The sequence below is a fragment of the Caloenas nicobarica genome, chromosome 12, assembly GCF_036013445.1.
Source record: "Caloenas nicobarica isolate bCalNic1 chromosome 12, bCalNic1.hap1, whole genome shotgun sequence".
NCBI classification, from domain to species: Eukaryota; Metazoa; Chordata; class Aves; order Columbiformes; family Columbidae; genus Caloenas; species Caloenas nicobarica.
Window position 1 is genome coordinate 13,062,615 of NC_088256.1, and position 23,009 is coordinate 13,085,623.

The 23,009-nt window shown below is 41.5% G+C and overlaps 1 protein-coding gene and 1 long non-coding RNA gene across 2 annotated transcripts; one reads left to right on the plus strand and one right to left on the minus strand.

Annotated features, from left to right (window-relative positions):
- Positions 1-139: 139 nt before the first annotated feature.
- COMMD5 (COMM domain containing 5) lies at positions 140-19,796 on the plus strand. The gene is made up of 7 exons (XM_065643456.1): positions 140-320; positions 3,514-3,674; positions 4,776-4,804; positions 8,588-8,638; positions 13,242-13,337; positions 15,153-15,228; positions 17,760-19,796. The coding sequence occupies exons 1-7, from the start codon at positions 140-142 to the stop codon at positions 17,859-17,861; spliced, it is 696 nt and encodes a 231-aa protein (XP_065499528.1). The 3' UTR covers positions 17,862-19,796.
- LOC135993530 (uncharacterized) lies at positions 2,650-22,958 on the minus strand. The gene is made up of 3 exons (XR_010606884.1): positions 22,505-22,958; positions 14,214-14,286; positions 2,650-2,857 (listed from the first exon to the last, which is right to left on the minus strand). It is a non-coding gene; the product is annotated as an uncharacterized LOC135993530 (long non-coding RNA).
- Positions 22,959-23,009: the final 51 nt, after the last annotated feature.

Here is a 23,009-nt window from a genome sequence, read left to right on the forward strand (position 1 = left end):
GCGCCGGGACGGCACAGCGCCCCCTGCCGCGGCGGAGGGCGGAGAGCGGCCCACGCGTGCCCGCCCACAGCACACGGCCCCGCCCACCGCCCCGCGCGTGGGGCGGCGCGTCAGGCCGGGCGGGCCGCGCTGCGCTGCCATGGCGGCGGCGGGGAGCGCGGCGGCGCTGGGCAAGGCGGCGGGGGCGGCCTACGGGCACGGGGAGAGCGGCGGGGGCCGCGGCGGCGGCTTCCTGGGGCCGCGGGTGCCGGCCGAGGTGGAGGCCATGGCCCGGGCCGTGCAGGACGTGGGCAAGGAGACCTTCCGGCGGCTCCTCAAAGGTAGGGCCCGAGCGCGGCCTGTCCCGGCCACGCAGCCGGGGCCGCGAGAGGGGCCTTCGCTGCCCCGCCGCGGGGGGACGGGAGGGATTCCCCAGCCAGCCCGGGTTCCCGCAGGAGGCCGCGGGTCTGCGCTCCTCTGCCGTGCGTGGGCAGGGCCGCAGCGCGGCTGGGCTGCTCCCCAGCGCTTCTCCCCGCAGGAAGCTAAGCTGAGGGTTCAACACAGGGGAAGTTTTCCCTGGCTGTATTCTGAAATGCCGTAACATCTGTGAGAACCAAGTACGGACTTTTGCAGCTATGCACGGCCCCCAAACTGAGTGTTGTTGAAATCATTCCTTTCCCAGCCCTCAGTCCCAGGGCCCAGGCTCGAGTTGCTGTCAGGTTGCATAGGGCATGTGGAATCAGAGACCACATGGATATTTCTGTCACATGCAGGAGAAAATAAAGGAACCTCAAAGTGCAGGTGTCTGTCAAAGTTGTGACTGTACGATTGAAAATGCTGTTTGGTGTTTGCTTGTGATGTTTCTCCCTGTGGCAAGGCAAGACAGGTGAGATGTTCTCAAGGCACCTTTGACCACCAAAGTCAGGGTTACTTGGTTGAGTAAATTATTGTATGCAAAATGCTCACAGAATAACCAGAGGAGTTGGTTAGCAGAGCAAACAGCATTTCCGTGGCCAGCTGAGAGACCAGCCGCTGCACAGCATGGCATAGCGCTGCGACCCTCACGTGCACGTTCTCTCATATAACTTCCTCTCGGGGTTTTTCTTCTTAATTTCAGTCAATAAGGACTCAAAGCATCTGGTAGCTGGTTTGTCTTTAAAAGTGTTGCTGCACAGTGTCAGAAATGGAGCAACGTATCCAGGGTTTCCTTACAATAATTGAAAGTAATAAAGCTATGTATAGACAGAGGCATTTAGGACAAAAGTAAATACAGATGTTGAACCATATTTGCTGTCTAGTGCAGGGGCAACAGAGACTGAAAAGTTGTATCAGTGCCAGGAAGCCTGACTATCTCCTAAGCCCCATCTGGGTTTAATTTCAGTGTAAATTATTGCCTACATTTAGGTGTGCAATAAATGCTTCCCACTGTAGAGGGAGCAAACAGTCCTTCAAACCCCTCTGAAGCCAGCGCAGGTGTCCCTGTCACACCGATGGACCTGTGCCCGTGTCCCCAGGGTCGATGGGGATGGCTTCCAGGTTACACAGAGCTGGCAGAAATCGCCAGTCCTCTTCTGCTCTTGCTGGCCGGTGATTAGCAACTTGCATGCAGGACAGCAGTTTTTTTCCCTTGAAGGTTTACAAGGCTTTGAAAAGCTCTTTTTTACAAGACATGATGGATTTCAACAGAGCATATCTCAATTGCTCTGGCACTGGCACCAAGTAAGTTTTTCGAGGCTGTTGCAGTTACTCTATTGCTAAACAATAACTAACATAAAAAATGAGATGCTGCTGAGCCTGCTCAGTTAATGATGTAAAAAGTGCACACACCATTATCTCAGGGTTATCCAGCCAGTGTTATTGCAGGCTCTGCTAAACTGCAAATGTCAGTTTGAGGCCACAGGCCTCTCCTAATAGGGGCAAATGATCCAGCAGTGAGATTTTCTTGGGATGGTTTTGTGTTATTCTTTTTTTTTCTCCCTCAGAGTGATTGTTGGAAATGTTGGTACAGCTGATATTTTTGAGTTCCCTGAGGTATACTTGGTAAAAAATCTTGTATTCTAGGGTAACGCAAGTAGGTTATAAAAGAAAACGTGGATTTTTAATGAATTATTAAGGTTGGTCAACAGAAAGAAGACCGATATTGTCATTAAAGGTTTCTAGTTAAAAACTATAAGCAGCCTGTTGTTCTTTGAAGAGACAGGTCATAGTTGTACTTAAGTAGATAAATAGACAGCAACCTGTTTCCTGCTCTGCACATGGTCTAGTAGACAGGCCTTAGTGCTGATCTGTATTTGACCTTTCCCGTAAATAGACTCTTCTCAAAGTCAGTTTTGTTGTGGTAGAGCAGAGCCTTTTTCAGACAGCATGGAAAGCTTGGTACTAGTACCTTGCACATCCTGCTGCTCTGTGTGAAATCTGCCACACAGATCTTTCCAGACAAATTCACTCGGCCACAGGAATGATCCAAGACTTGCCACTGAATTTGGTGTGCATTTAAAAATGTGAAAAGCAAAGAGAATTTATCCAGAATCAGAAGGCAGCAGGCAGTGGAACCCACCTAATACCAAAGAAGGCTGCCAGTTTGATTAAAACGTCTCTTTTTTTTTTTTTCCCCAACCTTAGTATTAAGTTAATCGCTTAGTGTTGGCTTTCAGTAACACTTGTTGGACATTTTTAACTTTTCATGTTTTATTCACAACACTAAACACGTCTCATTGTAAATGACTAATCTAATGCCCCAATCCTGCGGTGGGATTGTGTCAGTAATCTTTTGTTTATCCACAATGGGGCTTCCTGTGGCTCCAGCAGTCCATCCAAACTGATCAGAGTGCAGGACGGAGGCTGACATGACAACAGAAATCTATATAAGCCACTGCATCTGTAGAAAAAGAAAGAATAACTGAATGGTGAAGATTGAGATAAACCCACACCAGTTATTAGTGTATAATATTGCCACCTGGGTCAACAGTAATTTCCTTGAAAGTTTGTATTATCAGCAGTTGTGCAAAGTACAAGACTTGAAGGTTTAGTTTTGTCTCCTTGCTCATTTAATCCTTAGTCTCTGCTGACATTGCAAGATTAATTATGTGAAACATTGGAGAAGAGTGTTGGATTGTTTACTCTCTCAGTCCTGTCTTATCCTGTGTATCAGAATTTTAATTAAGCTGTAAGCAGCCTTCTGATGTAAATAAGTTTGTTGATAGAAGCTCAAGTTGCATTTGTACTCATGAGTAATTAATTTTTTAATCTTTTTTTTGCATTATCCTACTGGAACAAATTTCAGCAGTGAAAACATCTTCAGTTTTACAAAGCAAAATCTTAATCCATTGAAGTTCTCCTTGTAAAGTGTTCTGAGACTGACCTGTGGTGGTGGATGATCAGATGTATTTACGGAGACCTGAAGTGACAGTTTCACATCAGGAAAAATGTCAGGACATTAAGTCAAGTAAAATCATATACACGTTTATGTTAATGTTCAGAGTCTCCAGGTCTTCCTCTTTTTAAAGGGATCTTGCTTTGCTTTCTTATTTACAGTTACTGTTAACGCATTGGAAGGAAAAGACTGCAAGGAATCCGTCAAGATGATTGCAGAAAGCACTAATCTCTCAGAAGAGCAACTTGCTTTCCTCATTTCTGGCATGTATACCCTTCTTCGAGAAGCATTGAGACTTCCCTTATCAACTTTCAAACAAGAAGTAAGTTCTAGGAGTACTTGGAGTTCTGATAAGTTACAAGTTGCATCAGACAGGACTTACCATCCAAACTCTGTTTGCCAGGGTGGGGAGCTGCACATTAAAATGTTGCTCCAAGTTAAAGTGGTTGGAAGAAACTGTTAAAAGTCTAGAGCTTATTATTTTGCTTGTTGGGTACATTTACTGTGAGCTTTTTGGAAGTATACTTAAGCTTTGGGAAAGAGATTCCTGTATCTTTTTCTGCTTCAGCATCTTGTTTACTGTGGATGTTTGTTTATTATCTTAAATTAAAATCCCCAAATAAACCACTGCAAAGTGTTATTCCATTGGCATCAACTCTTTCTCTTACTCTGTGTACTCACAAATAGTGCTCATTTTGTCCACACTTACAATTTCTCATATTTGTTTTCCTGCCTTTCTTCATACTTCTGCCATAGAGGAAGGAAGATCTTATGGCCAGAACAAGATAGTGGGAACTGGGAGAAAGTGCTATTTTTGTTCATACTATAGATGTTCTGTATGAGTATGTATACATCTACCATGTTCCCAAGCCCTGTTCCTTCTTCATGGCTATCTTTTTTCCTTTTTCATGTTACATTATCTTACATTTTTTATTTTCTCATTTTATTTCTATGTGAACAAACCACTTCTGGCCTTCTTGCACCTCTCACTTGTTTCAGATACTGTTTTCGTATTTACCCAGGCATAATGGGAAAGCTCATATATTGCAGGAAACATAACAAAAGTATGCTTTTAGTATTTCAAGCTTATCTCTTGCCACTTCCTTTCTCTTGTCATAGTTTAAACAAGTTACTGCAAAACATATTTGATATGGATAGCTACATAAAAGAAATGGCAGGGCTGTTGTTTTCAAAAATAAAGGTTTCCAAGAGACTTAGGTCTTCAAAATTAACTTTTCTTAACTTGACTGAACATATTTGGAAATTCTTCTCAGTATGTAACCTGTAATTTCAAAACTACTGTCACTAGAGACTAAAACATTTGTGGGGAGACACCAGGCAAGTAACCACTCTTAATTCACTAGGTAATAAATGACCTTTCAAGACTGCATCCTGCAAAATTTCACCTTCCTTGTCTTTCTAGGTTTTTAAGGAAGACCTAAAGGAGCTCAGGTATGCCTGTTTATGCCTGATTTTTTTAATGTTTGTTTTTCCATAACTTTTATGTAACTGCTTCCCCAAATCAACTTTTTTACACAACAAAGTTGGTACAAAAATTACCTGTAAATAACACATAATACATCTGTTACCAAATGACATATGAAGTCAGAGGAAAAAAACAGGTGTTGTGTAAGGCTTGCTGAGCATGAGCAGTAAATTTCACATGCTCTGGAGACTGGTCTAATTTAGTCTGTAATGTAGGTTATGCAAATGTGAGTGACCTTCTCTCTGCCATCCCCACATTGCCCTGCAATATTTTTTAACATGTTTGGTAAGACAGTGGTAACATTTCAGAAGCTAAGAAACTGCCCTACTTTTTTTCTTTGAAAGACCAATGATATAATGCTCATTAAATCGTGCCACCTTGTTCAGCTATGATCTCTCCTGTCCATTACCTGTAGTGTTTGTTACAGTCTTACACAAAACCTGTATCAGTCTGTTCAGAGTATCTCTGAATAGAAGTGCATATCTGAAAGGCTAGACATCAGATGCTAATAGTCTTGATAAGTTTTCCCTTATTTCAGTAGCGGTGACATTAGCAATGACACAATAACAGCAGCTGGTATTTTCATCTATAGAGAAACATCTGCACCAAGGCCCAATTATTTTAAAATGCTAATTTCCCATAATTCTTAGCATTCTGATTACTACCTAGGAGAAATAAATAGGTATGTTTCTAATTCTGTCTTTTTTCATCCTTATTTGTCCGTTAACCTGCAAATTGGCTTTCTTCACAGACTCTGTTCTGCAGAGTCATAAGCGTAATTTACTTTATGAGCAACTTCAGGCAAATTAAAGCTGCAGGTTTAGACATGTAATTGGTGAAAGATGCAATTGGGGGCCATGATGAAAGGTGCCTTGCAAGTTGATACAATTTAGTCTGCAGCTCAGTGCTGGAGTTTGGCCTGCCTTCGGTCTTGTGAGCTAAAATGCAAGTGGCTTCCACTGCTGTGTCATGGGGTTCACTCCCTGGTTAAAGTAGGTCAGTAACAAACTGAGGAATTGCTTTTGACCCAGTGGGAGCTGGCTTTTTAGAGGTGCACAGAGAATGTGAGCAGTGTGTTAAAGAATAACAAAGAGCACTAAAAGCTCCATGCTGAGTTCTCTGGGGGTGGGTGAATATTCCTCTGCTGAGCAGTGGAGAAAGTTGGTGTAGAGGGGTGCCAGAACCCCCCAGCTGGGCTGGCTGTGTACACCAGCTAGGTCTAGAAGTACAGACTCTCAGGCCCCTGTCCTTGTCATTTGACCACACTTCAATGCTTACACTTCCATAGTGATTGTTTTTTCTCACTTTATGGATTATTGATGGAGCTATGAAGACACTTTTCAGTCTGGATGATCTTTTTTATATCCTGAAAAATCCTTTTTATCTTGTTCTGGTTAACATGACTGATATAGCAGCAATAGTTCAGGTAACTGCATTTGTGTTGCTTGCAGACTTGTCTGTTTTATGTGCTGCCCATTGCTGCTCTGCTCCCATGATTCTCACAATATTGGGACTCTTCCTAACTTCCATCTCTGACAGTCTTATTTCCTGTGAGTAGCTCTCTTCACTTTGTGGCTAAACTTTTAGAAGACTAAATAGCTTATTGTACTCTCAAGCTATGATACTTAATAAGTTGGGTAGGACTTTTAGCATCTTCAATTCCTGTGGGAAATGTAATTCCCAATGTTTCCCAGTCTACTTGGGTTTGGAGATGAAATACCTGCTCGTTTTTAAGGCACCAACTAATTACATTCAGACACTTGTCCTTGTGCAGTGGCTCCTGTGGGTCATCCTGTGATCATGCACATGAAGAACACATGTAAATAATTGAATGGCAGTGTCTTGGTATTATTGGCACCCAGGGTTTGGGCAGGTGTTTCGCATTTTAAGGCAGAAAAGTGGCTTCTTTCCCTTTTTTTGTTGTGTCTTGTTTTAAAAGGTTTGAGCTCTGAGCCAGGTTACCTTTTTTCACCTCTCCTGCATTCTATTCTTTTTCCTTCAGTGAAACTGAAGATTGGACTAATTCCACCCATATAAAGTCTTGTATTTCTCAGTTTCCTGGCGATGCAGCTGGTCTTGGCTTTTAGTTTTGGTGGAGAGAGAAGCTGGTAGACATGCCTACTTCTGATTAATTAGATCAATGCTACTGGTTTCACAGGGTTGCCATTCTATAGCTCTTATTTCTTGGCCTGACTGGCTCAGCCAGTGAGAATAAATTCACTCTAAACTGTGGGTGCTATTTTTTCCTTCCCCTCTCAAGTTGTTTAATAACTTTATGGCTCAAGCCATAAATAACACAGGATTGAGACATCCTCACACCTTTTTCCTTGCCCTTTGAGCCCCTTCCTCAGAATGTTTCTTTGAAAACTGATTGCCATCTGTAGCTCAGGCCTGAGCTGTGCCCTGTTACGTGTCTGATCTGCTTAGTGTGTGGCTGGCCTCATGTAAGCTGCCTGCACCAGGGACAGAATTTTCAATAAAATCATAAACTGCACAGCAAAAATAATGCAAGCGCAAAGGTAGCATTAATGCTTCTGTTTTAATAACACTTGCTCTTACAGTCAAGCAAGTATTGTGCGAGGTATCATAATAATCGTATTGCAACCCCTGCCTCCAGCTATTCCACTACATACAGGGGATATTTGGTCATCATCAGGATGCTTTAAGTGATACACATTCCTCCTCACTTCCCAGTTTGCCTCAGATAACTACCTTGCTAATATGAATCCAGTTTTATCCAAGCACCATTTAAAAATGTGGTTTAACCCCACTTCTTCCATTAAGAATTCAAGCTCTAATAACTGCTGTTTCATCTTCCCACTGTGTGAGTTGATGAGTTGTTTTTTCTCCCACCATTAGACACTGTAAGCCCTTTAGGACAAGTAACTTCCTTGTTTGCTTTGATTTTTCTTTGATGTAACACAAGCCACTGGTGAGTAATGGCTCTGGGCCCTGATTCATGTTGCATGCTGGGTTTAACTGCAGCAGCAAGAAGTAGTTACTTCTCCCATTTGTCAACCTCCCTCTCAGTAGGAGGTTACCGTCCCTGTGGCAAAGGCAGCTGAATGGATCGTGTTTGCTCTGCAGTCTTTGCAATTCACAGCCTGATCTATTGAACTGAAAACAGCAGCTTGTTTGTGAGGCAAAAACAGTGTCAGAGGAAGGGTAAAGTAGTGGAGAGGCATAGGGTGGATGGAGTGTCAGTCTGTTTGACCAGTTCTCATGGTCCCCATCAAATTGAGGCTTGTACTCCCCACCATGTTGGATTTGCTCCTTTTCTAAGTAATCTTAGCTACAAGGGCCTCTTTTTATTTTTGAGGCAGCAATTCATTCTGTCTTTTCATTACACTTAAGTTGAAAGTGAAACGAAATCTGTAGGTTTGGGATTTTTGAAAGCATGCATTGCTGCGCTTGTCAGAGCCATCAGTAGAACTTTTCTTGACTTTACCAAGAGAAGTTAAGCAAATACGGCATTGTTTTGAAACTCACTGTTGCCATACTAGGCAGGACAGGAAGACGGAATACAGATTTTAGGGTTCTTGATATAAAAACAGGCTGTCCTTTTGAGAGCCTAGACTGAACCAATACTGAAGTACTTACATAAGAGTTAATGGCAATTTTGAGCAGTGAAAGATAGAAAATGTTGACTCATTTTTTGTGTTCTATAATTTTTTTTTTTTTATGTAGCTAAGGCCATATATTTGTGGTTACAAAACACTTAACTATTTTGTACTGCTCTTCTTTTTAAGGATACCAGAAGATTTCATCGTGGACTTTTCCACTATAGTCTTTGGTAACAGGTTAGTGTCCTCATGTGTCACACATTGTGCAACCAGCAGGGTCACACAGAGCTCTGCTGCCAAAATCTCAGGCCTATTGAAGGAACAGCAACATTATCTAAATTAATGAGAACAAGATTTGTCACTTTATTTTGATTCAACATCACATCATGTCTACCATACATGGCTATATGTGCAGTAAGTAGCTTTCATGCCAATTTTCAGTTTTTCTGCGATCATCACCCATCGGGTTTTATAATGTTCTGTAGCCTCTGTAAAGTGCATCAATATCTACAGACAAAAAATGCTTTGCAGAATCAAGCATTTTTATTATCATTGCAAGTTAGCAAAAACAAGAGACTTGCTTTGTTGAGAGGCAACATATGCCTTCTGCATGCTGTGGTTTGTGGAAGCTTTCTCAGATAGTATTTAATCAAATCTTAATGTAGAGCTGAATTGGGAATTCACACTGGGTGACTTGATGACACGTATAAGAGATGAAGTGCTCTGCCAGCTGTAATTCGTTTTCTAAGCAGTATACCTCAGTAGCTCCAGAGGAAGGACTAAATCAAGAACTGATTGAACAGCCTCTTTTGTCCATTCTAGGGATTCCTTTTTTCTATATGGTTCTCTGCTCAACCGTATTTAATTTATTCTACATCTAGAAATTGCTTGAACTTTTAGCATATGCAAAACTTTCCCCCTTGAAACTTGAGGTCACTCAGCATATAGCATCACTAACCCAGCACTGCTCCAGATATTCTGCATGGAATCCTTATAATCATAGTTGTGGTGTTTCAGTTACCCTCACAGGGGCTGAAGGCTGCTGCCAAAGTTAAAAATATTTTTCATTTCCTTGGTTAAGATCTTGGCTTAAAGCTAAAGGTTCTTGGAGTAAAAATAAATTCATCCTTCTCATCTTTTCTTTGCTCTTCTGTTTGAATTATAGGTGTTAAGAATGCAAAATCCATGGTTGCAAAGTGGAAATATTGTTTGCAGTGGAGAAAGAAGATAAATTTAGATGTCATTTGAAGCATGCATGATTGTCTGTTTTCTACTGTGAAATCACGATGCTGGAAAATTTAGCTTTTTCTGATTTTGAACACTGTGATTTTCCAGTATAATCTTGCTCTGTGTTTTGAGACCAGAGAAGAGCACCTCAGATTTGATTTCTAGACAGATCTTCTTTTATAATCTTAAATGTAACACTGAATCATACATGTGCTTATTGAGTTGTAAATATAAATGATTGTGAGGTAAAAGAAGTTATTAGCATCTGATCAGAAATTCACTATGAGCTAGATAACTCAGAAAAATCCATTTTTAATACTTTTCCTGGCATCTTATCTTGTTTTTCCAATTTTGTTCACTAAACAACAGCTCCAAAGTACTGGAAAATTGACATTTGTATTTCTGTGTCCCTACAGTTCCATAACACTGTAGAGACTAAGAGGAAAGAAAAACTTTCCACACTGACGCCATCAAATAACTGCACGAAATAAAAACATTTTTAAGGGAAAGGGCAACCCTAACTTTTCCCTCTCTGAATGTTTATAATAAATATATTGCATTTTTTTTTAAATAGTGTAGCTTTAGTTCCTACCAAGAGGGTGCATTCTGTGTGCTGTTGACATTTCACACACATTATACCAATTTATTCATTCTCCCTGTTCAGTGGCCTGCTAGGCATGTATTGTGATGTACATAGGGAACCACCTAGAATTTGTCTTTAGTTTTGATAAGTCAGCTGCTGCTCCAAATTATCTAATCTTTCATTTTTGAATGCTCTTCTGTTGCATCCTTTGGCAGATGATGTTCTTGTCACCAGGTATATCATCCTTTCCAAATATAATTTGGACGGTTTGTAGCTGATCCATGGTGCTTTACTTGTTCTAACTTCTGCACTATGTGGTGACAGTATAATGCATCTGTTGGCACAGTGTTTATGGAATGTAATTATAGTCTATAGATTTTGGATCCATTGAGTCTTTTCTGCTCCATTTTGCTATTCCTTTTAGAAATCAGTGGCTTGATTAATCACCTATATAATCTCTGTATGTATGTTTGGCACTCTGCACATTCTGTCATCCTAACAGGATTATTGCAGTTACAGTTGCGATCTTATCCAAGCTGGGAAGGTGCTGACAGAAGCTTAAACTAAGTTATAAAAGCTGTGACTTGTTCCGAGGGAACAGTACTGAAGTGCAGTCCTGACCAGAACTAAAGCTTTGTGGTTTGGCCACAGAAGTGCCATAGTTTTAACAATATTCAGAAGCTTCAATGTTCAGGTGTTGCTGACCTTTCCCACCACTGCAAACTAGGATATCTTCCTGTTTTCTCTACTCTTTCTGCCCCCACCGTGCTGGTGCTGCACTGGATGGACTATCTTCCATTGATGGGAGTTAGCATGTCTTAAGGAACCGGTAGCAGTGTGGCTATTTTTAGGCATTCCTCAAATTAAGTGTTAAGGAAGTTTCTTTTCCCTAAGTTTCCCATACCGGAGACTTGTGCACGGATTCCAGAAATTCTTCTTAAATAATTTTTTTGCAAAGTACAGTGTAGAGCAGCTCAAGCTGGTGCCTCCTGAAGAGGGACCGTCAGTGGAAGAAAACTTATAGGCAATTATACCCGCACAATCCAAGACCTCACCCCCTGTGTGTCAGCCTGGGCCAACTGCAGAATTAGAGTCTGGACTCTCCCCATTCTTCATTGGATCTCTCCATTTTTGTCAGGTGGACTGTCAATTGAAGTCCTGACCTTCAGTTGCTATTTTGCACCTGCAGCTGTAGAAAAATAAATTATTGGCAATAACCAAAACATTATTCTGTTTAGTCTTCTTTTAGATGCCCTTCTGTTCCTTTACTTGTCTTTAGGGACGCAGCTCCCCTTATTTTCTAGCTTGAAGACTGTGTGGCCTTTTTTTTCTTAACAAGGCAGAAAGTTCAAAAGTTTACAGCTTGCCGAAGTTATGCTAAGCAAGCTTATTTATGCTAAGCGAATCCTATATAAGCAGTTCCTAATCAAGTTCTGTAAGAATTAGTATACCAAATAATTCAATAAGCTAAGGAAGTCTATTCTCTACCATTAAGCAATTCCCTGGCAGCGTCTTGCCACTGAGGAAAAAGCCTGTTCTTGTTGTTTAATCCCGCTATTGACCATTCTAGACTCCAGCTCCTCATGGTTGCACCCAGCTGTGGTGACCTACTTCCTATCTGGTAGCTGACAGTGAGTAAGAACCAGCTGATTGCTTTTTCTGCTCATTCCTTTACCATACTACTAGGAATGTGTGTCACTTCTGAAACCACCACCTCCACCCCCCCCCCCAAAAAAAAAGGATAAATTCTTTTTTATTTTGCCTTTGCTAAATGTAAGAGTATTGGGGGGATCTCAGCCTGCCAGCCCTGTGTACCTTATCAAATGATTAATCTTTCTGGGCAGTTTCTAAAAGCACCAGCTAACTTGCACACAAGAATCTGAGTAGGGATGTTAGTCTGTCATTCCTAGAGTCCTTGATTTGTTCAGAGAGGATTCCTTGCTGATGTAAAGTCAGTAATTAGATTCTGTCTAGCACCATGGATAAAGGATGTAAGGTCCCTTATCCTGCCCTTAGTGGGAGTACTGGAGTAGATAACTTCCAGAGACATGGGATGCTTAGCAAAAAAAATATGGTAAGTAACACCAAGCCCAGACTAGCTCCTGAATGGACCAGCTGAGTGACCTCGTTCTTAAAATATTTCTGCATATATATCTAAAAATGGGTGGTTGTTATGTGTTTGTATCAGATTTGGCTTGTTTATTTACCTAGAGCTTAAGATGCTGTTAAAATTTTAAAGATTGTCAACCATCTGAAGTTTAATTGCTGTCAACTGTATTTCCTCACAGAAATAAGGTGAGGGTTGATTGGCCTGATTCTTCCTGCAATATGAGTAATAAATAAGTCCTTGGCTTCTTACACATTAGACAAGACAAAATTTGTGAAGGTCATGCTGGAGTTGGCAGTGAACATTATATAAGGAATATAAGAGTTTGTAAATTATGTTGGATTAGCAAGAACCACTGTGTGGTGGTTGTTTTTTTTTTTTATAAGTATGTTTCGAAGTACACCCTTATATTACTATATTTTAAAACATTGCTGCTCCCTAATACTAGATACTTTCTGCTGAAGGAGCACAGTGACCTTATTCCAACATTTTTGTTCAAGTTATCTGTCTCGTTCCTGCTTGTTTGTTTCTGTTGGATCTGCATGAAGGTAAATATATACTTGCAGATGCCTTTCTATGCCTCACAGTTGCATATAATTGAAATAATAGATATGCCAGCCACCACAATGACTCCTACTAAACTTTATAGTGACATCAGTTTACTGGAAATAGACAGAGTCACTTGGTCTCTGGTTTTTTTTTAACATGGACCACAGATAAGCATAGGAAAAGTGGGTAATCTGAGCACAGCTGTCTTACACACACCGAACCTCCACTCATTTAGACCTCTCTAAATGAGGACAGATGTAGAAGAGAAACAAGTTCTGGACAGGTTTGTTCTCAGAAATCATATTTTCTGTTTAGATTGTTGTTTCTATTTATGAATTTGCATTTCAGTCTCCCATTTCTGATTTACTCTGTAGGCGCCCTGCTTCCGAAGGCACAGCTCTGGTACAAAGAAGTAGGCTGCCAAGTGTCCAGGACTTCAAGTGGAGAGTGGACGTAGCTATTTCCACAAGGTATAAAAGAGAATTCTGCAAGACCCTGGCAATTATTTTGCCCAAGGTCCAACTGACCTCTTGTGCTGCTTAAAAATGTTAGCGGTGTTAAAATGTATCTTGCTGTTAGGGATTGGCAAGTAGCATAATGGCAAGATGCGGAGGGGATTTTCTGAACAGTGTAGAAGTCAGTTTATGTACAGGTTACTGCTGTTAACATGGACCTGCCAACAGGCTGCTGCCTTCATCTTCTAGTAATGAAACTTTTTAGGCTCCTTATTTGTTCTGATCTCTAAAACCTTTGTGCTAGAAACATTTCACTCAAAGTTTGAGTCTCTGTTTCAATATTTTAAAACTTAATGGAACTGATACCACTCCACAGGTCCTCAGAGATGATGAAATAAATTAGATGGATTGAGCCTCACGCAGCTAGCCATGCTCTTGGTTTCAGTGGAACAGGGGAGGGAAATAATCTATTCAACTTCTCAAGTAGACTATCGTTTGTATGTTGCACATGTTAAATAAAAGGACTTTCCATCACCTGTACATCTGTAAATTCTACAAAGAGAGGCTTCAGAACAGCACCTTTACGCTGCCATAGATATGCAATTGGTCAGTGATCTAATTCCTAGTTTCTTTCACAAGACAGGAGTAAAGGCCTTTGTGATCATCCCGTCTGCGCCTGCAGTGAACAGCTTCTTGCCATCTGCCACAGCAGAGGTGGCTGTGGGGTGGATCTCTGGCTAGAGTCAGAGGGAAACAGAAACCTGTTGTCTGTGCTGTTCCTGGTCTTTGTGTAGGTCTAACCAAGATGGACCAGGGTGAAAGAAATGATCCAGTATTTGTCAGTAGCATAAATTGTTAACATGAGTGACTTCATATTGCATTCACAAATACCTGCATCCAAGGGAGAGTGCCGTCTCTTTGGTGCCATAGTTGAGAGGCCCATGGATAATTAGGGATAGTCCTCCTGAAACCAAGAAAAAAGGCTCCTAAATGAAAATGGTAATGGCTACAAGCTACTAGTTCATGTGACTCTCAGGTGAGCAGTGCTGTAAGCACCACACAGGTATCACTATGCAGAAAAAATCTGTACCTATAAGAGAGCAAAATGTACAGATAAACATCTTCAGGCACAATGCTTGTAAGCTGCAGGTAATTCCTATGTTTTGTTTTTCAAACAACACGAGAGCAATACATTATCCTTTTCTGGTTTCCTTCCTCCTATTTTCCTTTCCATTCAACCCTCCCTGGGATTTCTTGTTTATCATCCAGCAACAGCCTCTGAAGAGCTATGGCTTCTGGCTGTAATGCCTGTCAGTACCTGAGCTGGCTGTGGCAATATCAGTTGATGGAAGCTGCACAAAAATTACTCATTTCCCCTCTTCGGGTCGTCAAATAACAACCCATAAATTTAGGGTGAAGACTGGAAGAGCTTGATTCCCCAAATGAGATGGCAGTTGAAAGTATGAAGGGATGGAAAGGATTAATGCAACATGGTTAACCGCATAAGAAAACTGTGCATTATTACTAGCAGTACTTGGTCAGCTCTTATCCCTATCACAGTTCCACTAAACTAATTATTACATAAAATGAAAATGCTCCTAAACTTGCAGTTACTAAACTATTAAAATTTTTTTAGTCTCAAGACTGAGGCAAATTTGGCAGGACTCATGTGCATGAGTTTCCAGCCAGTGAGGTACAGGACTGTATGACTGAAATTATCATGTTCTACGTAAAGCCTGCGTGAGCATCTTAAATTGTTAATGTACAATGCTGTACTCATGACACTGCTGATATCTATTGTTGTAATACTAATAATGTAAATAATTTCAGTTCACTGGCCCGTGCACTTCAACCGTCCATTCTAATGATGATGAAGCTTTCAGATGGGACAGCTCATCGCTTTGAAGTAAGTCTGATTGCCATAATACATAAAAAAATAAACCACTTGAAGTTCTTTTTAGAAAGCTGAATTACTATTTAAAATATTAAAGCTTTTGTGAAAAATGCATTATTGTTGGTTGGTTTGCTTTGAAATCCTTCATTTTCAGTGTAGCCGCATGCAATATATGCCAACCAAAATAATTTCATACCTTGTTCTTACACTTTGCTGAAACCTCATTTGTTAGAAGAATATCAGTTACTGAAAAGCACTGTTGCATAGTATCTGGTTTGATTTAAAATTATGGTTTTGTTATCAACTGTAACCTTCAGACCTGATGGTGGCTCTTGAGGGCAGAAAAATGACTGGAGTAGTTTATATAATGTATGATACACTTTCAAAGCTCCTGTACTTGGTAGAGAATGGTAACATTCGCTTCTGTGGCAGCGGTAGTTTCATTCTTCTCTTCAGTATGGTTCTTGCTGCTGGAAAGAAAGTAAAAACAACCAGAAAACCTCTTTGCTTTTTACCTCAGAATTAGTCAATGGCAGTATTTATGACACTGTATGTAAAGGCTTGCCAGAAGATGGCATAAACTCTTCCATATTTTTAACCTTTGAAGAGGAGTCCTATTTGTTCTATAAATAACATGGTGGTGCGTACAGGAATTCAGTGCACAGCAGGCGTTATTGCATTTGAACTCTGTAAAGCCTTTGGCTTCAGTTCATGTGTTAGTAGTAGTCTGGAGGAAGCACCAAAGTCCTGTGGGTTTAAAGTGGACTGATGTTACTGTTACAATGCCTCACAGGAAGGCAGCTCTTGAGGAAGGCAGAGATCCTGTGCTACACTGCCAAGTGTTGAGGCTGTCACTTCACAGAGATCAAAATCATCACTCTGTGGACAGTCCAGCTCAGAGCATCCTGTGTGCTGTGTTTGAGGTCTTCCACGGAGCTTAAATGATGCCATGGGCTTCAGGTTAACCCTTTACAACAGATTAAGTTTCACTTGTGAGAAAAAAAAAAAAGTATATTCTTCACTGTTTAGATTTGGGGCTTTATTTCCTGGTATATAAAGTCAAGTCTTGGTGACATTGTTCCTGGTTGTTTTGGTTTAGGTTTAGGTTTTTTGTTCTAAGTCTGTGGAAGACCCTTTGCTATTCTGCAGTGGAGATGTCTTGGTGTACCTGTCCAGTACATGAAGAAGTACAGATATCTGACAGCAAACAATGTGCTTCTCTTAGAATGAGCTCTTTGCTGCTGGTTAGATCTGAATGCCAAAGATCTGGCTATAAACATGTTTTCTGTATCTGATGAGTGGCCTTCCTACAGCTAGTAGCTCCATGGGATAAACCTGTGTTTTGGTTTAAGGCACCATATGCAAGCAAATACAGCGCTCACTTCTTCAGTCTCCTTTTGTTCAGACACATCCAGAATGTCCTGCTAACTAACAGGGCTTACATAAGATGGGAAGTCCAGAAGTTAATTCCATTATGAACAGTTTTAAAATGTGTGTGCCACAGGCAGAAGTTACACTCTTTGGTGTCTTGGGTTTGGTTTGGTTTTTTTAATGGTGGCGCGATATCTGACAATGAAGATTTTTTAAAAAGCAATGGGAAGGGCAGCATTTCAAGTCGTCTTGTATATATGTCAAAAGTGAGAAGGACGTGATGCTCTTTAGGTGTTTCTGATGCATATGGAAAATGCAAATCAGATGTTGGATTCCTCTCACATAATTGATATCTGTGCTACAGTAGGCAGAAGGATGACAAGGGACTCTGTCAAAAGAACGGCATGTCTTCAATGTAGTCAAAGGAGCAAATTAGGCAGTGCTCTGCAGAGCAGCCTGAGACTAACTAGGCTGGTGTTCATACTCATGTGAGCACATGTGTCAGTGCACTGCACTGGTGTTGGGCTGTGTCACCCAGTCTGTGCCTGTGCTCAGAAGTGGCTCTCTGTCTTAACAGATAAGAGACCTCCATGCATCTGGCTTCTCGGGCTTGAAATGGTAAAGGGACGTCCATTGGTCTCCTGCACAGTTGAAAATGTTTTGTATATTTAATCAAAATCTTTTGCCTTCCATGTATAGACAGTGCCCAGTCCGCTTTGGTCTTGAGGTTTCCGCCAAGCCTTTTGCTTTGAGGCTCAATTCCTTTCTCCTGCAAGTTTGGACAAGTAGAACATCTGGAATTTGTTGCTTGAGAATTCCATAGGCTCCACAACCTTCCAGGTGTCTTTATCTTTCCTTCCAATCCATGAATCTCTTCCTTCCCCACAGCAGCCATCAGTTTACTTTCTGGAGCACTTCCTTTCTTACATCAGGCAGCATAGAAAATATACTATTTAGCTGTTATTTCCCTTTTTTTCCCCACTGTGCTCTTCTTTTTCACCCAGATGATTGATTTGAATTATTAACCTCAAATATTTTATCTTAAGCCTAAAAAAAAAAAGTATTTAAAGAAAGATTAGACTGACACTGTGGAATGTTCCCCATCCATAGGTATGCCCTAGTCAGAGTTCCTAAAATGTTTCATATTTTCTAACCTCAATATTCTGTTTCAGGTGCCAGTTGCAAAGTTTCAAGAACTGAGATACAATGTTGCCCTTATACTGAAGGAAATGAATGATTTGGAGAAAAGGAGCATACTGAAGATCCAGAACTGAACACTTCTCAATTGGGAGGTTTTAGAACAGAACTGAGACCCTCAGCGTGTTCTGTGAATGGCAAAGCAGAGGACCATCACTACTTTGCCTGTCTGAACTGCAGTGTAGCATTTATGATGTCTGCTGTAAATATTTTTTTGATTCAAGTGTTAAAAGCACAAGCTCTTTTCAAAAGACTTGGGAAAAACAAAAAATACATCGATGAAAAAGTATAATGCTGTTTGCGAGCATTTCTGCATGATTCATCAAAACATTTTTTAAATAACTGTCTTAATAGATATAAGAGTCATTTATTTCTGATTATGATTCATCACTCTAATTATTTTTGAAAGCCTGCTACCGGAAGCCACATCAATGTGTATCATAAGAAAGTTCTGCAATATCTCAAATAAAAAAATAACATAAAAAACCCACTCCTGTGCTCAAGTATGACAAATATGCTTGAGTTTTGCATAAGTAACATTGTTTGGCTTCTCACTAAGTAACTGAGGTATAGCTACAGGTATTTAAAGGCTAATTTTGAAGAAAATTGGAAGTCTGTGGATCAAGAAGGAAGTGTCGACTGAGCTTCCAGAACTAATTCCATGGAACTGCAGAAGTGGAAAGGTGCAATCTAAATCTTTATCTGGTTGATTGGAATGGGCTAAATAGCAGTGATCTCATAGATTTCTAACTGGACATGCCTGCCTCTTGTTTCACGTGTTTCCTACATGTTTGATGTGAATGGCGTCATCTGACTTATTACTGGGCACATATCTCTGGCACTGCCATGACAGCAAACACCAGGAGTTTGCAATCTTGTAGACCACTACAGCTGTATACTCGTTAATAGTGTGAGTCAGACCACAGGATGAAGAGGCTGTGTACAGCGTCTGGGTTGAAAGTCACGGCTATGAGGATATCCAAGCCCCCAGGTCAAGAAAACAGTTAAGCATAAGCCCAAGTTCCCTGAATTGGCCAGGCAGTTGGATTTAGATGATCCTTGTAGGTCCCTTGCAACTGAAATATTCTCAGTTACTCCTTCACCCCATGAATAAGCCTTGGAAGAACTCCCTTAACTTGAAACATATGTTTTAAGTCTCATTTAACACCATGGGACCACAAGTATGTCCCTAAGGTTTTCGCCAAGAAGGGATGCATTCCTCAATCATTGCCTGAATTTTCCCCCAGCAGTGAAGGTATGGAGGCTGTTAGCAACGGTCCAAAGATGCCACGGGCCCTAGTACTATTGGATTTATCTGGCTGTCAAAGATAGTTTAGAAAGCAACTGCCACTACCACTGTTAAGCATTGGCTTATTCTAGCCGCTTTCAGAGTTTCTATCTCAGTAGTACCACCCAAACTTCTCTCTTTCATTTTTTTTTTTAAGATTGTAGAACTTGCCTTTATCTTCCTCACGCCCTGCAGAAAAATACTGAAATAAAATCGTGGATTCAGGAGGCCTTTTACACTCCCACAGATGTTTGTGTAGGAAACTTCACGTCCTGTTCTCTAACCATCAGTCATGGCACCTTCCTGGCGTAATGGTCAGGTCTCCCTCTTTTTTTTTTTTTTTTTAAATTGGCTCAACTCCATGGGCCATCAGCCCAAATCTGTTCTTGCCTATGGACTACCACAGTGTGTGCAGAGCACTTGAAAGTAAAAAGCCATCTGTGACTGTAGTTGTTAAGTGACTTTTCACATCCCTGCTTCTAGTAGAAAAGCTTTGTCGGCATGTCTAGTAGGTTGGAAATTCACACTTGGGTTAGTTGTGTTTGAAAGGGGAAAGAAACAGGTTTGTTGGTTATTTTTGTGGTCTTAAAATGTGATGCAGATTATAGTTCCAGAAGAAGGCTGAAGAATGTAGTCATGCTTTCATATTGCCTGTTATGCCAGCCATTAACTGCTGGAAGGAGATCAGTATTGTGCTCATTGTCATTAAAAGGAAAAAATTAAAGCTCCCTTTGTAGAAAAATCACACAAGGGAGATGTGTTTTTGTAGAGTGAGTCACCTCCTAGCTTTAACTACTTCTGTTTAAGTGAAGGATAAATCCATTCTTGATCTCATGAACAATGCGGGTAGGTAGGGGGCTGCTTTTTTTTTTTCTTTCTAATCAGGTACGCCTCATGACCTACTGTTGCTCCAAATCCATGAATATATGTATGAACACTCCACACTTTTAGGATGTTGTATAAAAATACCCACTCCAGCATATCTAGATTGAGCATGTACATCCAATTTATACAGCTGGTTTTGCTAAAACAGTCTTTGCAGAGCCAAGCCGGATGTCAGAATCAAATATTTTGTAGTTGTTTGACTTACAGCGAACAGTAAATTAGTAGCTTGGCTTTAAAATATTTTGCTGTTAGTGAATGTACGGCTCGCTCTGTACCTGTCACACCCCACAAAGTCCTAACATTTACCAAACGCCACACACACCAGGAACTAGCAGAGGCAGAGCCAGCTGGTTTCTCCCCTGAGAAGTCACAGAGCTGTTGCCCATAGGCCATCCATAATAAGGTCTTAACTGTTTTCTGGCTTCGGACCAAAGTCTGTGTTCTGAACCCTCATAAGCATGCAGTTTCCACCACAGGAGTAGCTCACAAGCACAGCTGGCCCTTTTCTCTTGAAATGTTTCAGCCACATCCCTGCTGGTGTAAGAGAATTCCCAGAAGTACATTTCACAGTGCTTTTTTGAGACCCGTTTGAGTCCCTGGTGGTCAGACTGTCAGCTACCCCTGCGGATGCTTTCACACACTGTAAAGAGAAACTGTGGAAGGTCCTTTCAGAGCACAAACACTGATTACTTTTTCTATTATAATCTATTTCCTTTTCCTATCTTGAATTCATGTGCTGCTAGAAACCCTCCCTTTATACCATGACTTACCTCTTTAAGTGTCTGCTATGTAACTATGTAAATACTGGTGGCCTATCCCTGATAGAGAGATTGTCCTTGCTTTGCTACTGGTAACCAGCGGTTATGTCACTTTCCCTCGCTTGAATAGGCTTTGACTCATAGTGGTTTTCAGGACAATGGTTATAAAATAACACACTGAGGGGTTGTCGAGACTATAGTTTTGCAATAGAGACAACTGTCGACCTCAACGCTACAAGAAAGCTTTTTTTTTTTTCTTCTTTGTTTGTTAAGGGTTTTGTTGTTTTATAGCGTGAGTTTTTCTTGCCTGGAAGTTTGGAAAACAAGAAGTCTATGTCAGCAAGCTTGAGTCTAGTGGGAAAACCCCATACTTCTGAGCACAAATGCTGATTTTTTCTAACTGCTCTGAAGCACTGCTTAAATGAAATTTAAAGTGCTTCAGTTGTCCTATCTTTCTTTGAATTATTTGATGGCAAGCTGTGCTGTACTTTGGATTATTATCTGACTTAAGTGATGGCAGAAAGAATTATGGAAACCAGCAGTTATTCAATTAGCCGCCTTCTTATTCTGATTAAAGGGCTTGTCCGCGAACAACAGTTAGGTGTTGAACTTTTTCTCTTTTTTTTTTGTTTTGTTTTGGTTTGGTTTTGTTTTAAAGATTCAAGAGCCTTAGAGAAAGAGGACAAATTTTGGCAGGTGCAAAGTGTCTTAGCATCATAAGGATCAAAGACAACTGAAGGGTCTGATGGCCGGCTTCTGTTTCCAGGTATATATCTGACTTTGTCTATAAGCTTAAGGATTGCCTACACACGGACACATAAACATCACAAAATTAGCCCTCGTTTTTAATTTAAAGTGTATATTATTAAGAGTTAAGGTCCAGAATTTAAGTAGTTTTAAATTAGTTTTTCACTTTCAATCTAAGTTCATCTGAACTTCCTCAAGCATCCTCTTTAAACAAAAAGTCACATTATATCCTTTCTTCCATATTTTGTCCTGTCCATTCAAAGCCCATAGGCAGCGCTTGTCCTTTAATGCCCGCTTAGCTTACATAGTCTAAGCCTGGAAGCCCAGACACTTCTGTAAGTAAGAAATGGGAAATTAATTCCTTCATCTTCTCTCTTAAGCTTTGTGAGGAGGCCAATAGGATCAGTAATAGGACATCCTCAGAAATTTCAAATTCTGCAGCAGACAGTGTGAAAAGCGCCCTATATTTTTAGAGTATTTACAAACGTATGTATGTATACATCTCATGGACATTTCCAGATCTGTGTAAAATTGCAAACAAAAAAAATCAGACAACTTCTTTTAAAACAACTGCTTCTATTCTATGGTAGTGCAGGTCATTTTCTCCCTAGGCTACATTTAGCACAAATGCTTACAAAACTAGTGCAATACTTTCATATAAAGAAAATTGGTGGGAATGTGCAGACTGAAGTGATCAACAAAGCTGGTCTTAAATAAAACAAACATACATCACAAGGCACATTTTTTTTTATCTAGAACCTGGCATAGGCAGGCAATATGCCACACCACATGGCCAAACACACCATCTTCCTTCTAATGTTCTGCTTACTTGTCCTTAAAGCATGATTACCTGACATTAAAATAGCTTCACTACTAGGTAGATTTGATTAAAGCGTGATTAACTGTATAACTACAGCCTTTAGAATTCCAGGTATAGCAGGAAATGCAATTCTTGTTTTTCAAAATCGCTTTGAAGTGCGGCTTCTTTTGTATTACCGTAGGTCCCGAAGCACCAGGCCCAGGGCTGAATTCAGTTTCTCACCGTGCTGTCACCGCAGACCAGCGGGTCAAACGGAACTTCACGCGCAGTGTAACCGGGCGGGGAACGGCTCCAGTGGGAACGGGCCCGGTGGCTCCTCCATGCGGTGCGCGGCCGTGCCGGACCCGCGGCGCCCGCGGAGGAACGCGGCCGGGGCTGGCGGGGCGGGGGGCGAGTGCCGGTTGGTATCGGTTGCGTGTGAGACCGACCGAGGCGGACAGCAGCAGCGAGCGGGGCCGAGGCGGCGCAGCTGCCGCGCCCGACGGGACGCTCGCACCGGCCCGGCCTGGCCGCCGCTGACAGGGCGCCCGCGCCCCTCCCCGGCCGGGCCCCGACGCCCCTTCAGGGGCATCGCCGGCTTCCCCCCGCCCTCGCCGGACCCCGGCTGGGGTTCCGGGCAGCTGCTGCCCGCGCCGGGGCGGAGGCGGCGGGCGGGCCCCCTCGGCGGGCCGCGCCGGGGCCGTTGTTGGCGCGTTACAAAACCGCCTGGTTTTGTAACAACCTGCGG